Source organism: Musa acuminata, chromosome BXJ1-5 (assembly GCF_036884655.1).
Source record: "Musa acuminata AAA Group cultivar baxijiao chromosome BXJ1-5, Cavendish_Baxijiao_AAA, whole genome shotgun sequence".
Taxonomy (NCBI): domain Eukaryota; kingdom Viridiplantae; phylum Streptophyta; class Magnoliopsida; order Zingiberales; family Musaceae; genus Musa; species Musa acuminata.
Window position 1 is genome coordinate 44597067 of NC_088331.1, and position 17284 is coordinate 44614350.

A 17284-nucleotide genomic window follows, 5' to 3' on the forward strand; every position below is an offset into this window, starting at 1 on the left:
TTTAATAATTATTTCTCATAAATGTTATACTAAATTATATGTAAAATATTCTTACACAGAAGGAGATTATTACAGTGTGTTACTGTGTTCAATCTGCAGCAGTCCAACGGGTCAACCCGGTGGCATCGCTGTCGTTTGGATAAAAAGATAGGAAAAGCCTTATGGAATATACCGCATAAAGATTCCGCACGATATCGGATTTCAACCGTTAAAAGTCTTCCCAAAAACTCGATCTCGGCCGTCCGCGATCAACAATCCGTCGCACCTGCCGGTCCGACGCCTCTACTGTCGCTCCTTTCACGAGGCATCGACCCCAACGACCGATCGACCTCGCCGCCGGTTCCTCGTTTGCTGTTGTGGTCGAGGACCGTATCTTCTGCGGTTGGCTTCCTCTTTGTCTGCCTTGGAGGAGACTCCAAGGTTCGTTTCTTGATCGATGATGTTACTTTGTCAACATTTTCTCTTGATCACCTGGACTTTGTTCTTTGATTTCGCGTTACTGGCAGGAGGATCATTTCGTTGTTAGGGGATTTGAGACGCAGTATCCCGTTCAAGAAGCATGGTAGGGCCTCTTCTTATTTCAGGTTTCCTACGAGTTATTATATTGTCGGTTCCGATCTCTTCGGGTTAAATCGTAAGGGAGAAACAAATATAACCTTTTCATCCACTCCAAGTTTAATTCTTTCCATATGGAATTGTTTTCCCTTGTTGCTCATTCCTCCATCTCCAAGTTCAACATGTTCCAGAGCCTTTTTATGGCTCATGGATCATACCTTTTCTGTAGATTGTATTTGCATGAAATTATGAGGATTTTTTTTTAATTCCAGATGATTTAAGAACAGTTATTTTAAGAAAGTGCCAATTAGCATGGGAAAGTTTTGATTCTGTTCCTGCAATGCCCTGTTATTTTTTTAATTAGAAGACAACTAACTTTTAATGATTGCCCACAGTGAACTAATATCCTTGTTATAGCTTGGAGGCAGATATAATGGTTAGACACAGATTTTCTTTTTTCCAATTGACAAGAAAAATCGGTGACTTGATGGCATGAGATTCCATGTACAATCGTTGAGTTTCTTCTTCACATTTTCTGTCTTATTTCATGGAACCCTTGCCTAGTAGTTCAGGGATTGCCTTTCAAGATGATTTTAATTAATATTTGGTACTCTTGATAGTCATGTACCTATGTATCCATCCATATCCTTTGCCATAATCTATCTTATAACATCTGGAATCTGGATATAATATGATCAGGAGCTATTTAGTAGATTTCTTCCTGTGACAGGAAGATATATAGGAAACAACTGTTATTCTTGTTTTATTTGTATTTGCTCTGTATGTTCCAGAATTACATCGTTGGAGCTTTCAAGCCACCCTGTACCATCTCTGTCATATTTGCTGATGGAAAAACACGCAAGCAGGTAAAGAATTAAAGATCTGTGGGATGCTATTGCCTTATAGTATCAACATTTTCTCACCTTGTTTCATCTGAACTGCTTGCTAGTTTCTTATGTGATAATTAAGGAATTCTTTAGGTACATTAGTTATTTGAACATATGAATGATTGGAAAGGATTCTTTTCTCTACATTTATAAAAACTTTGGATCATTGCCTTGAAATTTGGATGCTGATCTTGTCAGTCAATAAACACACGAAGCCACCATATTTAGGCTTATTGAGACCAAGAAATCAAAGTTGATATAATTTCATTAATCAATGAAAAGATGAGCTGAGCTTGAATGGAACTTAGTCGTCAAGGTTTTGACTTTCTAGACATTTCTAATTTAATATATCTAGGGCTATGTTTTACTTAGCAATGTGTACATGCATATTCTATCTTTAGCATCTACAGATTCTACATTTAAATGTTTGACATCATTTTGGAAGAGAGAACTCAATTTAGATTCTCCTGAAGACTTGTTCAAAGTGGCTTCTGGGTTGCAATCCATTGAGTAACAGTAGCTGAATTGTAACAATAGTAACTTGTACAACAACCTATGTCTGCTATTGAAGGATTATATAGTTGCATAAGTGAGGTAATTTTTTCTCTATCTATTATAAATTAGATTGTTGTACTCACAAAAAATGGGAAACATTCAAGTTAAGGTCCATTCCAGAAAATTCTTGATTTAATCATTTCTGACAGACCATTTTATGCTTCTGTACTATTAAAAGCTTTGCTTGCTTGTTATACTTGTTGGTCACTTATAAACTTTCTTTGTTTTTGTTTGTACAGGCTTCCATAAAGAAGGATAATGGCCGGACTACAATGGTCCCAATTTTTGAGAGTAAAGAAAACATTGTTGGAGAGGTAAATGTGCTGCCGTTTAGACCTTTTAGATACTTAGTCTGCTATTAATGCTTCTTCATGCTATGTTCCACTTTCTTGAAATCTTGATAAAGAAATTGCTTGTCTGATCGTACAGGTGATTATAGAACCTACACAGGGGAAAAAAGTTGAACACAACGGTATCAAAATTGAGCTTCTTGGACAGATAGGTAATGTTTTTCATTCTGTTCACACATGTTGAGTGTTATGGGTGAATATATGAAAAATGATCTTGTTCGATCTCTTAGTCAATAATAAGTACAGAAGAATATCGAAAATAGACAATCTTTACTCATTGACCGAAGGGACATGAACAATCTGGTCTTTTATCACTCTATCTTTTGTTGTTTGGTCTAGTTCATTTGGCTGTCACAGCCAAACTATTTCTATAATCAGTAAAACGTTGTGTATCCACTATTATGGTTCAAGAAATAATGGCATGATTTTTCTTTGTAATTCTGTCATCATCATCCTGATGTTCTTAACTTATGATGCAGGACACCATATATCGACATATTTTTGCCATTGGTTTACTGTTCTTTTTATCTTAAAAGTTAATTCTGAGATTTTTAGAGACTCTGTGTTGGAGCATGAGATCTGACAAATTATTGTCTTCAGACTCTGGTGATAGAAGTTCACAAAGGCCTCTTGGTTTTCGGGTGTGATCTTTTATAACATGAAGAGATGAAATATCATATTTGTCAAATGCAACTGATTTGAGTTTTCACATACTTCTAGCTCAATTTTCTCATTTAAACAATTGATGGTGGATTCATTACTAATTTAGATATGAAACAGATTTATGGTTTGAGAAAAAATAATTTGTATTAGAAATTTAGAATTATGGAGGATCTAGTCATGATTTCCTTTGGGTTGTACTGTCAAGTTCTTTTATGTATGCCTGTACCCAGGTGAGATTGCCTACTGAACATTCACACTATTGCATCAGTTCAAAATGTTTACAAGTGCCATCATATTCTGCATGTAAGCAAATTTGTAAATGTGTGTGATTCTATGTGTAGCCTATTAATGCAAACCTCTATGTATAATCTTGTGTATATAATCTGGTAACTCCATTGTGAATTTTGTAATCAAGATAAATTTCTATTTGTTGCATCTTAAAAAAAAAAACTCAGCATCTTCATCTACTTCTATGATGCAAAACTCAAAAGTGCTAAAGAATCCCATTTTTATTCTGTCGAGTCTTTTTGTTAGCATCTGTCAGATGATATAAATTATACTCAGTAGCAAAATGCTATATATAACATTCTTTTATGTGCACCTTTTCAGCATCTTGTTGGTACTTACTACTTATAATAAAACTTCTTTTGTTTTGCCCAGAGCTTTATTTTGACAAGGGCAACTTTTATGACTTCACCTCGCTAGGTGAGTTTTGCTTCGGCGACCTAAAGATCTTATTTGTAATTTTCATTTCCTACCAATAATAGAAAAGTAGCATATGCTTATTAGTTCAAGTTTTAGAATTATTTTTATAGGGGACCGTCTCAATGCTCACATTCTCTAAAGTGAAAAATAGAAGTATTTCAATAAGCATCAGATTCTGATTAGATTGTTGAAGTTTCTCCAAGTACCATGGTATCAGTACGTCAACTAGTATAAATCCTGGATGTCCTTTTTTCAATATTGACCTTTTGGAGCAGTCAGGATTTTGCATATCCGATGTTAAATCGATGAAAACTCATTCATTATTGATGCTTATCATTTTAAATACTATGTGGATGCATCATCTTAACAACAGTAAACAGGAATGAGAAAATTTAACCTAAATAGACACTTGGTGAGAGGAAAACCAAAGAACATGTAAATGCATCACTTTTTTCAGAATAAAGGTTTGACTTCAATAAGCTAAATTAGTGGAAAATCTTCCAGAAAATAGTTAAGGTAGTGCTCTTCGTTGTATTCTTTTTGCTGTATTATATTAAGAGCCTGGGCTGCTGAACTGATTAGGTGTTTTGCAGCTGGAAACAGTCCAATCCAATGCTCCAATGCACTGAATTTTATTTTAACATGAATAGTTGGACACATCAGTGCCCTCCACATGTCTTTAGTGCATTTATTTGTTTCACTACCTTCTAGACATGCCAATCACCTTTCATAGCAAAGGTTACATATTGTGCACTGCCAGCACTACCAGTATTCTGTTTGTTTTAAGGTTTTGTGTTGCTTAAAACACTGAATTTTCTTGCTAGGTTTCTAATACTCATCTTTTACCTCCTTGTTCTATTCTTCAATCTGTTTACATTGTCAATTGAAAATCTTTTGATTTACCTACTTGTTTTTCTTTAATTTATTTTTTATCTCTTTTTCTTTCTCTTTTATTTGTCCATGTGGAAATATATAATATATTATCTAAGTAGTTCATGCCAAATGATATGCAATTTTTGGTGTTTGTGAACTTTTGTTCGCTAGCCTTTCATTTATACTCTTACATGGAAATTATACTATTGCTTCTTGTGAAATGATGCCATTTTGTTTTGTCGTTTATACAACAAAACAACAAGAAACCGTAATGTCCCATTTGTTTTGTCGTTTATCATCTCCAATATTCAGGTTACTAGGTTAATATCCAAGCAAAACACATCTTGGCATGTTTCACAATGAATTATCTTGCTATTTGGAGACATGATAATGACTTACGAAATCTATGAACCTCATTATTGCCTGTTACTTTTGTTAACAAGTCATTGCAAATACATGATGATTCTTATTTTGTGTTTTTGTTAAAATATTTTGTTGTATTAAGTATTAACAGTTAGTTCCTTGGTCACAAGATAAACTTTTCTTTTATGCAGTACGTGAATTAGATATCCCTGGTGACTTATATGAAAGAAAGACATATCCATTTGAGTTTTCTACTGTTGAAATGCCATATGAGTCATACAGTGGAATTAATGTGAGACTCAGGTAAGGATCTCTCGATTTATGTCAATTGCCTTTAAAGTTTAGTAGCATTGCCTCTGTATTGGCACTTAGATGGTTCATCAAGATTACTTTTGGTTTTGCGAATTAATGGACTGCGTACTCAAGCTTCTGAATTATTATGGAATTTCATTTCCACAAGTTTGATTACTTATAGCACTGCTAGCAGTTTTTTCACACAATGCGATGCTGCACTGTAAACCCAATGTCTAATACCTTTTAAGATACCTCCAATATCATATGGTTTGCAGCTCTATTCCATAAGTAGCCTTGTGTTAATTTCAGTTAAGAAGTGTATCATGCTGCTTTAATCAATCTATGCTATCCTTTTTGCTTCATTTAGAAGTTGACGTGATTTCATTGGTAGCTACATATTTTATTACCTTTTAGTTGCTAATCATTATCAAAGTTGAAAAATATGTTAAATTTTTTTAACAAAACAAATTGAAGTTCAGTATAAGGACCTGATGTAAGCTTTGAGATAACATCATGAAGGCTATTGATATATTTTGATTCTGCTACTTGTATCTTCAACCTCTTTGTTAGCTTCCTGAAGTGAATGTTATATGCCTGTCATGACATTTTAGTTTATTTATCTTAGTTTCCTCACAGGATACTTATCATGAAATTTATTTTATCCCATGCCTATTTCTGCATGTGGCATACTCATATGCCCATTTTAGCATGTGACTAGCCCATGCCCATGCCCATGCTATGTTATGTTCTGTGGACTTCCATGACTATGTCCAGGTGAGTGGTACACACTGGCTTTTGGATTGGAGTGCAGCTACTCTGTGAGTCTACTGTACAGGTCACTGGTGCTATATATAGTGCTTTGTGCATGGTGTTCAGTGTCCTTTGTATCTTTGCATATGCATGTCACAAATTGTTTTGTTCCATTTCCCTGTGAAAATTACGAGACATACTTATGTGATAAATGATGCCTCTGAAGTTAGATTCCTGCTAACCACATACTGAGGGATAACAAATTAGTAAGAAGGCACGATCTCCTGTTCTGTTTTTTCATTGATTTGTATGCCACTGAATATGCTTAAAATTTTCAGATAGTCTTTTTTTTTCACCCATCCAGGCTTCATGCCTGTTTCTGACTTTCTTCTTTCAAGGAAGAAGTGACAACTTATGCAATCTCCCCTCCTTGCCCTGCATTCTACTTCTTTCTTGGATCCATAGTCACCTTTAAGTGACATGTTGTCTGGCTAATTTACAGTGCTGGGTACTTGTTGCCAGTGGCATGAATTCTTGTCCCTTTTCAATGCTTTTATTCAAACAAAATTCTTTTTTTCAGAAATCATGGCAGAAGAGATGTGGCAATAAATACTTCTGTTATAGCAAATTTGCTTTTGTGAAGGGAAGCATACATGACACAGAATTCAAATGCCAAATCACTACTTTGTTTTCTACTCATTTGTTTTGAGTGTTCTGTATTTTGTATGGCTATATGATGTCTAAGTTATGCATAAGCTTTTTTTATATCAGTGACATTGTAATTGTTTTCTAACTGAGAGAACAACTGGCTAGATGATGATTTTGCTCATTGCAAAGAAATGTCTAAATTGGCATCAATGATTGTTTAAGTCATCTTGCATCTGTTTGTGACACACACCTTGAAGCTCCTCTTCTCAAGAATTATGTTGAATCTAATGTGGTATCATTGTTTGCAGCTGATGTTTGCATATGATTATAAGTGTTCTAGAGATCCTTTGGCATGAGACTCTCTATCTGTCACAAAGTTCCTCATGATATGTGTTAGATTCTCTTGCAAGAAGTTTATTATAGAAAATATTAAGAGTAACATATTTGTTATGGAAATGGATATATAAACCTTTATTGGCCACAAAAATGCAGGTACATCTTGAAAGTAACAATTAGTCGTAATTACATCGGCAACATTGTGGAATATCAGGAATTCTGTGTAAGTTTGTTGCATAAATTTTAGTTGTCATAAATTATATGCACACTGAGTGGCATATGACTGTTGCATAAATCTTAGTTATCATAAACTATATGCATATTAAGTGGTATACGTTCTGATCTACTTCAGCTGAAATTGGATAGTTAGGAGTCATTGAATGTACAAATCTGCCATGAAATCTACTTACCTTTTCTTTTTTAGTGTAGAGAAATAGTCAATTAACCATCTACATTATGTAGATGTGTAAACCATCAAATTTGCTTGAATTGTATAAAAAGTAGAGTCTTGATTATGACTGAATGCAGTATAATTATATATTATTATTTTGTCATCACTTTTACACAAATTTTGATCATGCAGAATATTATGGTAAAGATTAAGTGAAAGTTTCTTATATGGATATGTTTCTTTTTATGGAACATATGAACATTTGAGTTTCCAAGGCCGTCTCTTTTCTGGGTTGTTTTCTAACTGATGAAATGATAATAATTTTATTTGTGATCTTGATGATGTAGTAGTAGCTTAAAATAAATAAATTCACTGTGATTATTTTTCACGATTAATAAAATTTATTGATTTCTTTTTTTTCTCATTAGGTGCGCAACTTTGCTCCTCTTCCAACAATCAACAACAGTATTAAGGTCAGTGAATGTTTTCGGTATCTGATCCATTGAAATCAGAGTTTTCCTTTTCACAGTTTGGATGAGGCCTACTGATAACCAGAATGGTGCATGTAACTATTATGAGCCATCCCAACATAGGCATAGTGGTGGCATAAAAGTGAAAAAAGGAAATCTTAGATGTTTGAACTGATGAATTCTTTCTGATCTGTCAATTTTCAGCATCTATTTTAGATGATGCACAATAGTCACTCCACTGCATCACCTTTGCAGTTCTTGGGACTTTGGTGAAACACAAAGAAGTTGCAAATGACAAGAGGGATTAGGTCTCTTGGTGCTTACTTCAATATCTTGTTTTGACTTAGATCAGTTGTGCATAGTTGGGGTTGGTTCTTGCCGAGGTTCTTAGTTTTGGATACCAAACGCAAACTAGTCCATCCTGGCCTAGCGTACCAACATTTGGCACGTAGGAATGCACCATGGTATAAAAGAGGAGAGAGGAGGAGAAGAGGATCATGAGAAAGAGAAGAGGCAGATGGGAAGGTGGTAGTGGAGAAGAAGAGGAGGGGTGAAGGAGTTGGTGGAGGAAGAGGATGAGGAGGTGGTGGCGGTGGTGGTGGCGGAGGAGTACCACTAATGTGCGGCAGGCGACAAGTGGTGAATGACATGCAACACATGTTGCAGGAGGCATGGAGGGGAGGGGGAGTGGGTTTTAGGGTTAAAAAAAAAGACTTATTGCTTGGTTCAGAGGATTTATTGCAGTAAGCTTTATACTAAATGTGGACCATCAAAACTGAGTGGTCCATGTGTCGGTTTATTCCCTGATGGACAAGCACTGCCTAGTACATACCAATCTGTATGAAATTGCATTAACTTGTTCTAGCATAATTTCCAACTGTACACAACCTATCATGACCTGAGCCTAATAGGTTAACTGGCTTATCAACTTCGTTTGATCTAAACCATTGGTCAAAATGCTTAAGTTGAAGTTGATAGTAGTATACTCATAAGACTCATATAAGCCAATTTTAATTTTGTCCACTTCCGATGTAAGACTAATCGGGGTGTTACAATTTTCTCCACTCAAGAGCTTGACGTCTTCATCAAGGCTCAACATAGCTCAGATCAAACTCTACCATAGTGCATGTGAGACATAGCCTAGTGGTGGCTCCACACCATGACAAGTCCTCTGACTTCATTCACATGTAGTCCTTTCCTACTCGAGCACCCTCACAATGCCCAAATACTAGGTTAGCCTGATCCCAAATGTCACAACAGACTTCCAATTTGAAACTAATCGGGGTGTTACAATTTCCCCCACTCAAGGGCTTGACATCCTCGCCAACGTTCAGCATAACCTAGATTAACCCCTAGCATGGTGCATATGAGGCGTAAGTCAATGGTAGCTTCACGTTGTGATGAGTCTTCTTACTCCATCTATGGGTAACCCTTTCCTACTTGGGCCCCCTCACCATGCTTAAATACTAGGTCGGTTCTGATACCAAATGTCATGACCTGGGTTTGATAGGCTAATTGGCTCATCAACTTTGTTTGGCCTAGATCACTGATCAAAATGCTTAAGTTGAGGTTGATAATAGTACACTCATCAGACTCTTGTTAGTCAATTTTAATCTTGCTCATCTTCGATGTGGGACTAATTGAAGTGTTACACAACCAAAAGTCCAAAACTGTTGAGAATATGAAAATTAGCTTGTGGTGGCAGGGTCAACATGATGAAAGTGGTTTTCGGGTGCCAACATACTGGCTGGTTTCAAGTACAAATCATCAAGCATGACATATACCATGCATTTTTTTATTTCAACTCTCTCAACAGAATGGTAGTATTGCTATTAAATATTTAGCCAAAACTACTGTTGATATTTAAAAGAAAGTAAATGGTTAAATGTAATTTTTTGTCTACTTGTATACCACAATTGCATTAAAGAATGCTCATGCTTAAATGAGACTTAAACCTGATGACGTCTTCAGTGCTATTCTTGAATTTTGTCTGATTCCCTAACAAACCCAAATCAATGTTTTATATGTGTAGATCATTATGAACCCATTGAGTAACACAATAATCATGTTTGGTTACAAATTCCATGTGGTTTCAAGCTGGATCCTGATAGGATGGCATGAGAGCATTCAATCATGAAATAATTTACACCATTCTATTGGGGTCGAAAAGGTCCAAAAACATTTTGGTCCAGTCATTGGACCCAGGTGCTCTAATATATGCATATGTATATAATAGATATATAGGTACAATATGTGGAATTGTGGTATCATAATTCCTTTATCTCAATTTCTGATGTTAGGATCAATTGAATACTCAGGACACTCCCTAGTAGGCGCTGCATGGATTCCAGTGCTACATTGGTCCTTCCACTCAATTTTCAAATATTTTATTTAGCTAAATTTGTACAGGAAGAATATTTCTTCTCTTAGTTTTTATCATGTATATTTTTAAGGTGAAATCTAGTTCAATACTCATCTCAGATTGATGACTCTTCAAAATAATTATATGAAACTTAACTTAGCTTCTAGTATGAAATAATTGTTGCTTGTCAAATTCTCGGAGGAACCTAACTACTAAGGAAGGTAAACCATGTGCAAACTATATGTCACATATTGCAGATTGTATCAGTTTTCCCATGAATTTAGCTTTATTTACATTTGAAGTAGGTATCTTGTCTTGATATGGTTGGCTAGTTTTGCAGATGGAAGTTGGAATTGAAGATTGCTTGCACATTGAGTTCGAGTATAGTAAAAGCAAGTAAGCCCTGTATATGGGATTCAACTTTTCTGGTCAAATTTGCACTACTTGTCCTCTAATGGGAATTGGTTTTATCCAGATACCATCAGAAGGATGTTATAATTGGCAAGATATACTTTCTTTTGGTAAGAATCAAATTAAAAAATATGGAACTTGAGATAAGACGTCGAGAATCTACTGGTTCAGGACCTAATACTTATGTTGAGACTGAGACACTGGCAAAATATGAATTGATGGATGGTGCTCCTGTAAGAGGTACAGAACAGTGAATTCTTACCTGCACACATACTTTACTCTTCAAATATCTTATGTATGAAATCCTTCAATATCATCATTTTTATTTGGTATATCATGTGTACAGAATTAAAAATTATTCACATGTTGGAGGTCTTATTCCCATTATGTTAGATTTCACTTTCTGCTTAGTTTGTTTTTTTGGGTATTATCTCAAGAATAACCAACCAGAAGAACTAGTTTAGAAAAATGAGAAATCACAAGAATGGAATGATTCACAGTATCTTATTTCAACATATTGTTGTTTCATGATTCACAATGGCTTTAATAGAAACTATAAATAAAGATTTAAATATTCTTAATTTAATGAAAGATATAACCTTTTACATATCAATACATGTAGCCAACCCTAAATAATTGTATATCTTTAGTTGCTTAAGTTTTGATCACCACAGTATAATAACTAAATTTTCTTAGTTGGAAGCTTGGGTAATGTGCTATTGGTGTAGTTGTACTGTTGTAGTATATTAGGTGCTAAGATGATTTCATGAACCTTGGGTGCTTTAGCGCATTGCACTGTCTGATGCAGATATATACAATAAAATATTCAAATTCTTTGGGATTTGATCCATTTTCTCAATAGGCCACAGAGGGATCCACAGTCTCCATATGAGCTTTGTCCACATGCAGTTAGAGCATCCCTTATATGGCACAGGTTCATGATATGTTTACAAATGGGACAGGTTCAACATGTTATCTTGAAAGGTAGACTGTTTATGGATTTAGATGGCAACAATATCCTTGTAGGCTCTGATTGATGCTTGAAAACCTTTTATATCATCTGGAAATAAAAGCAAGGAGTCATGATAAAGCGATGGAGGCACCTTTTTATTTACTTCATATGCTCCTTTATATTTACTTCATGGGTTATCATTGGGATGGCCATCTGTGTTTCTGCCTGCTACCATCTTCACTTGTCTGTATCTTTCTAAATCATTTAATCTGCCTTGGACTTCTTACTCTCTCTTCTCTTCTCTCTCTTTCTCTGTTCATCTTCTGTTATTATGAATTCAATTTCTCCTTTATGCTTACGGAAAAGCTCAAATTTTCACCTTTTCCTTGCATTGATCCTCTTATGTCATTTACCAAATGCTCCTTGCAAATGGTTTATGTTACAATATCTTAGTAATGTAACCAATAGTTCCACAAATCTGTCTAATTAGTCCAGAAAACATGCGTATAAACCAAACTGTCTACCTAAGTTTTTCCGCTTGATTTTCTTACTAGCTTTCATAGAACTTAAATGTTTGTGCTTTCTGACAGCAAGACTGTACTTTCATGTCACGTGCTATTCAGCATAGCAGGTACATGCATACTGCATCAACCTTTCAGTTACTCCATAAATCCAGCTTTAAGCTTGAATTTGAAAGTTCAAGTTTGCAAATGGAGCATGCAGATATAAAATTTTCTTCTCTTTTCTTTTTTTTCTTGGAATAAATAATGACTAAGAAGCCCATCATCATCTTTAATGAGATAAGAGAAAACAAGAACAAGGTCGGGAGAGAAAGGGGGAGATGCAGATAAACACAAACCAATACCATGGTTTGGGGTGCACAAAGACATTGTCGAGTTCACACAGTAGCCATTGATAGTTATTCCTTCCAAAGAAATCCCACAAAGATATCGTACATTATCTAAGGCTATCAGATCAGGGTTCACTACTAGTTTTCTCTGATATGTGAAGCCTCTTATGATTAGTTGCTTACTTTTTTACAGTTGTTCTGCTCTATCTTTGTTAATTTGACAGGGGAATCAATTCCGGTCAGATTATTCTTGAGCCCTTATGAGTTGACACCTACATATCGCAACATCAACAACAAATTCAGTGTGAAGTATTACCTGAACCTAGTTCTCATGGATGAAGAGGATCGGCGCTACTTCAAGCAGCAAGAAATCACAATATATCGCCTCCTGGAAACTTGTTAGTTTCTGCACTTTGAAGGGATTCGAAGCCTACGTAACATCTAAGTGAATGGATTAACAGGATTATGAGGAATATGACCATATGCCAAGAGCTTTCCCCATGCTTATCAGTATGAATTCAGGAGAACTGGTAATGTTGCATGTGTATCAACTAGTTGGTCTCTGTTTGTAGTTGTATATTTTCTTGTCATGTTTCCTGTAGTACACGATTGATCTTATCATCCTTTTGAAGACACCCATATCTCGTATGATACAGTGCTCTAGTCGACTCTGGCATAAAATTTTATTTGATTTTGTCTGACAGATGTGACTATAGTAAGAGAAACTGCTGTTATTCTATGTGCATGACATCCACTTGACACTTTCTGCTAATGTGGGGGGGGGGCCTTCAAGAAACCAATTGTAGCCTTTTTTATTTTATGAGAAGCAGATCCTCCAGGATTGCACATTGTTGCATATATTTTCTTTATGAGACTTGTATACTTTGATGTGACAAGTAACAAGAAATCTATATTCTTAACTATTTGAGAAAATTCTCATCATTGAGGCATTACCAATTGTGAAAGGGCCCTTTGCTTTTTGTTGCTTTCAAGGCTGCTTCTGCTGCTTTCCTCCCCCTCCATCTCTCTAAGATTCTTAGCATTTGATTGCATCTGCTGGATAGCACAACACAATTTCAGTTTATATTTTATTGTGGCTACTACATTTTATTAAAGAAATTTCTATTCTCAACCACTATAACATGAATGATCGAAACAGAAAGAAAACAAATGGAACAAAACGACTTGTCAATCTAAAGATGGTTTAAAGCAGTGCATCTTTTTCATCCTTGGAAGTAATCAGCTTTGCTGAAACCTGTGGATCTGTTCCAAGGCCAAACAAGGTATATAATACACCTAGTAATCATCAAGGATAGCATAGGCTTTTGTTTCTGTCTAAATGTCGAGTAAAGATTTTTGTTTTTTTTTGTTTTTCGAAGGTTAAGTGATAGAAGGTAAAATTCAAATATAAAATCTTACAATAAATTATCAAAGTCTTTACTAAATCAATCAATACTCTACAATAAAAACAAGAAGAAGAAGAAGGTCATAATAGTTGCAAAGGTCTTATCCAGTTGCTGTCTTAAGCACATTACTTTCTTCAATTCAATAAATAGTTCATTGGTAGTGATGAGGTCAATTTTGACACTCTTGCTGATAGTAATTTAAAGAAATAAACAGAGATTTTATAAATGAATGACACAAAAATCAAGCTATAATGACATGACAACACTTGCCAAATTGATTATGACATGTAAATGACATGGCTTTTTGTTGTAGATATGTGTGACTTTCTCATTGGGTGCTCCAGGTGGTGGCCCACCAAAATCTCTTCACCACCAAACATGCTGAAAATTGAGGTACCAAACACAACACACTAACTAGTTTGCATTAGTTGTTATCTTTTAAAGATTGATTGGGTACCCCATTTTGCTATATTTTATGATCACATTTCCAAAAAAAAAAAAAACTATTTTTTTATTATATTAAATTGTGAACCAAACTCAAACATTAAGATTTTACTATTCTGTTCTTGTTGTTTTTTTTTTCTTTTAAGATTACAAATAAAAATAACATACAAAATGCACAAATCATCAGGATGTTTCAACAGAGCCTTAATAGATAGACAAGGCAAGCTTAATTCCAATCATAATAGATATGACCTGAACCATATCAACCAGTCCCAGTTACATCCTACAAGCCATCAAACAAGCAATGTCAAAGTTGCTTTGCAAGGAACACCACCAAAAACTGGTTCCACTTCCCTTGGAATCTTGAGAGAGAACAAGTAGCTTCTCATCTTAGCCCAATGATTCTGCCCTCCCAACCAAACAAGATCTTGACAGGGGATGATGATATCACCACCACCACCACCACCACCACCTTCCAGCAATGGACTGGCTGCATGCATGAACATCAAAGGTCCTGAGAGTCCACCACACCACAAACTCTGATTAGAATAAACTCATGGCCACAATGACTCCACATGGGACTTGTGTTTCTCCCATCTTTCTTCACAGCAGGCAAAAGAGGAAGAAAAAGGAACAGCACTAGGGATTAGAGTACATCATGTAGGGCAGTGGGAGAAATGAAGTGGGATGGAGGATGTCACAGGGAGTATTTGTCTTCTTCCCTTCTTTTCCAACCCAATCATTGGTTTTAGACCTAACATAACCTTTTCTATATGATATGCTTCTCCCCATCTACTTCCAATTTAAAGACTTCTTTACCCCTTCTTTCCCCATTCAGTCACTACATCATAATATTTAACCTTAAATTAATGATATTACACTCTTTTTATTTTGCATACAATCTATCTAATCCATGCTTCCAATTTATATGTAAAACTAAAGTGGAGATTTCATATACAAAATATTGCTAAACAAAGATTAATTGTATATATTTAACCCAACAACAAAACTCAAGTTAATCATTTGTGTTATATATATATTTAAACTCATGTCCAAAACAAAGGTTTCACACCAATATTGCTGCAGTTATTCATTAATTGTTATTTTTTGGGTACCAAAAACAAATTAATGAAAAAATTGATCCATTAATTATATATATATATATATATTGTGAAATTCAAAATATTTAAAATCAAATCAATAACAATAGACTCATTTGGTCCTATATATAATCAAATTCATCATTTTCAGATGTGATACAAAATCTAAAATTCACAAAAATATTATTAAATATTTATTAGATCCCTTCTCTTGTGGAAATCAGTCCTTGTGAAGAAAAAAAAAATCATACTTATCCTTTTCTTGGATTAATTAATTTGGCAATGATAAGCTTCTCTTCGTTATTGTAGAAATCTAATTCTTCTTTTATTAGTTCTGATGTAGAAATCATCAGAAAAGCCCAACTCAATATGATTAAATATACAAATCATTGAATAGTCTTGAAGGCTAATTTTTTTTTTTCCTTGGTGTGTTCCTTAACCATGCTTTACGTTTGAGCATAGTGTGGTCATAAGTCCATTCTCGTTGAATCTTTATTTATTTATAATAATTTTGTTTTGAAAAATCATTTTGTAGTTGATTTTTTATTTATTCGTTGATCAAAGGAAATGAGACAGAATATAAAAAAAAAAAGTGAAACCAATAAAATCAAAGCCCAAAATTTGTACATTATAGTTTGGTAAGAAGGAAAAAGAAAATATTAGAATGTAAATTAAATTTCCTATCTAAATTTTATTTCACTATCTAATCTCTATTTATATTTATATATTTTTTGTATTAAATTGTTGTGTATCCCTTTATAAGTCAATTTATCAAAATTGAGAATAATAAACCACGTACACATGCTACAAATAATAAATATTGACGTTGCTCTTTACTAGGTTTAGCAGTTCAGCCATAGCACTTTTCCTTACCCTCTCACTCCCCCCAACCATCGGATCCACTAGGATATTAATGTTGTCCACCCTCCAGAATGCCTCCATATTCTCGTCATATCCCCCACCACCCCCTCCACCCGTCCTTCACCACCAACGTGAAGAGGAGCAGCACGATGCCCAACTCAACAAGGGTGGTGCGGTTGAGTGGGTAAAGGGCTAGGGAGAAGAGGGCCTTGAGCACGTCCTTGATGAAATTAGTCGACGTATCGGGGATGCCAAGGAGGTCCATGAGGGTGGCGATGAGAGGTTTTTTTGACTCGATAATAGAGCGGTATGCTTGGACGAAGAGGAGGTTGTAAAGGGTTACAATGATGTATTGAGCGACGATGGGGGAGAGGAGGTGGAGGGCGACAGTGAGAGTAACGAGGATGCCTGGGGTGCACATGAGCACCTCGCGGGTGGAGATGGAGACGTTGAGGAGGGCAATTATGGCATTCTCCTAGGCCTTGGGTACGAACGAGTGGTGGTGGTGGTAGAGGAGGAGACAAGCAACAATGAGGGGCACGATGCTAGCATTGGTGGGCGGGCATGCATCTTTGAGTTCTACTTCGATAGACGATGAATTTTCATGATGGCTTGGATAGTAAACTTTGATTTTATGACGATAAAGCACTATCATAAATGTAGATCGATGAAAACATCGCTTTGGCAACTATATCGACGTCGACGCCAATGATGTTATCGTTTGCCATTACCGATATCATTCGTCACCATCATCTGAAATATTAAAATTATCTTTTTATTTTTTATCTTTATAATTTTCAATGATAAAACTAACTAACATTATAGTAAATAGATATATGTGTTTCACATTATATACTAAATATAGTTAATTATAGGGATAATACGTAATTAGCCTAGTTATATAACATCCCTTCTCATCAAACCATATCAAGCTCTTTTAAAACTAATTTTAATGAAAAAAAAGATGGTAGATTATCAATTTGAACCCTTTATCTCCTTAGAAAAAGAAAATATTATGTGTATAATATATGAAGAGAGAGGACAGAGTAATTTTTTAA

The 17284-nt window shown here is 35.1% G+C and overlaps 1 protein-coding gene across 2 annotated transcripts; it reads left to right on the forward strand.

Moving 5' to 3' along the window:
- Positions 1-224: 224 nt before the first annotated feature.
- On the forward strand, positions 225-13154 carry LOC103985392 (vacuolar protein sorting-associated protein 26B). Of its 2 annotated transcripts, none has more exons than XM_009403066.3 (12): positions 225-420; positions 507-562; positions 1347-1421; positions 2237-2311; positions 2427-2499; positions 3671-3715; positions 5143-5254; positions 7136-7202; positions 7799-7843; positions 10543-10598; positions 10678-10853; positions 12640-13154. In XM_009403066.3, exons 2-12 carry the CDS (start codon positions 560-562, stop codon positions 12816-12818), a joined length of 906 nt encoding a protein of 301 aa, XP_009401341.2. In that variant the 5' UTR covers positions 225-420; positions 507-559; the 3' UTR covers positions 12819-13154. The 2 variants fall into 2 exon arrangements, with proteins under 2 accessions (XP_009401341.2, XP_009401342.2); XM_009403067.3 differs by having other exon boundaries at positions 227-381.
- Positions 13155-17284: the final 4130 nt, after the last annotated feature.

Excerpts from the sequence above, each read along its gene's own strand:
- LOC103985392 (XM_009403066.3), top strand. Across the intron at positions 1,422-2,236 it reads ATGGAAAAACACGCAAGCAG|GCTTCCATAAAGAAGGATAA; the intron begins GTAAAGAATTAA and ends TTGTTTGTACAG. Across the intron at positions 10,854-12,639 it reads GGATGGTGCTCCTGTAAGAG|GGGAATCAATTCCGGTCAGA; the intron begins GTACAGAACAGT and ends TTAATTTGACAG.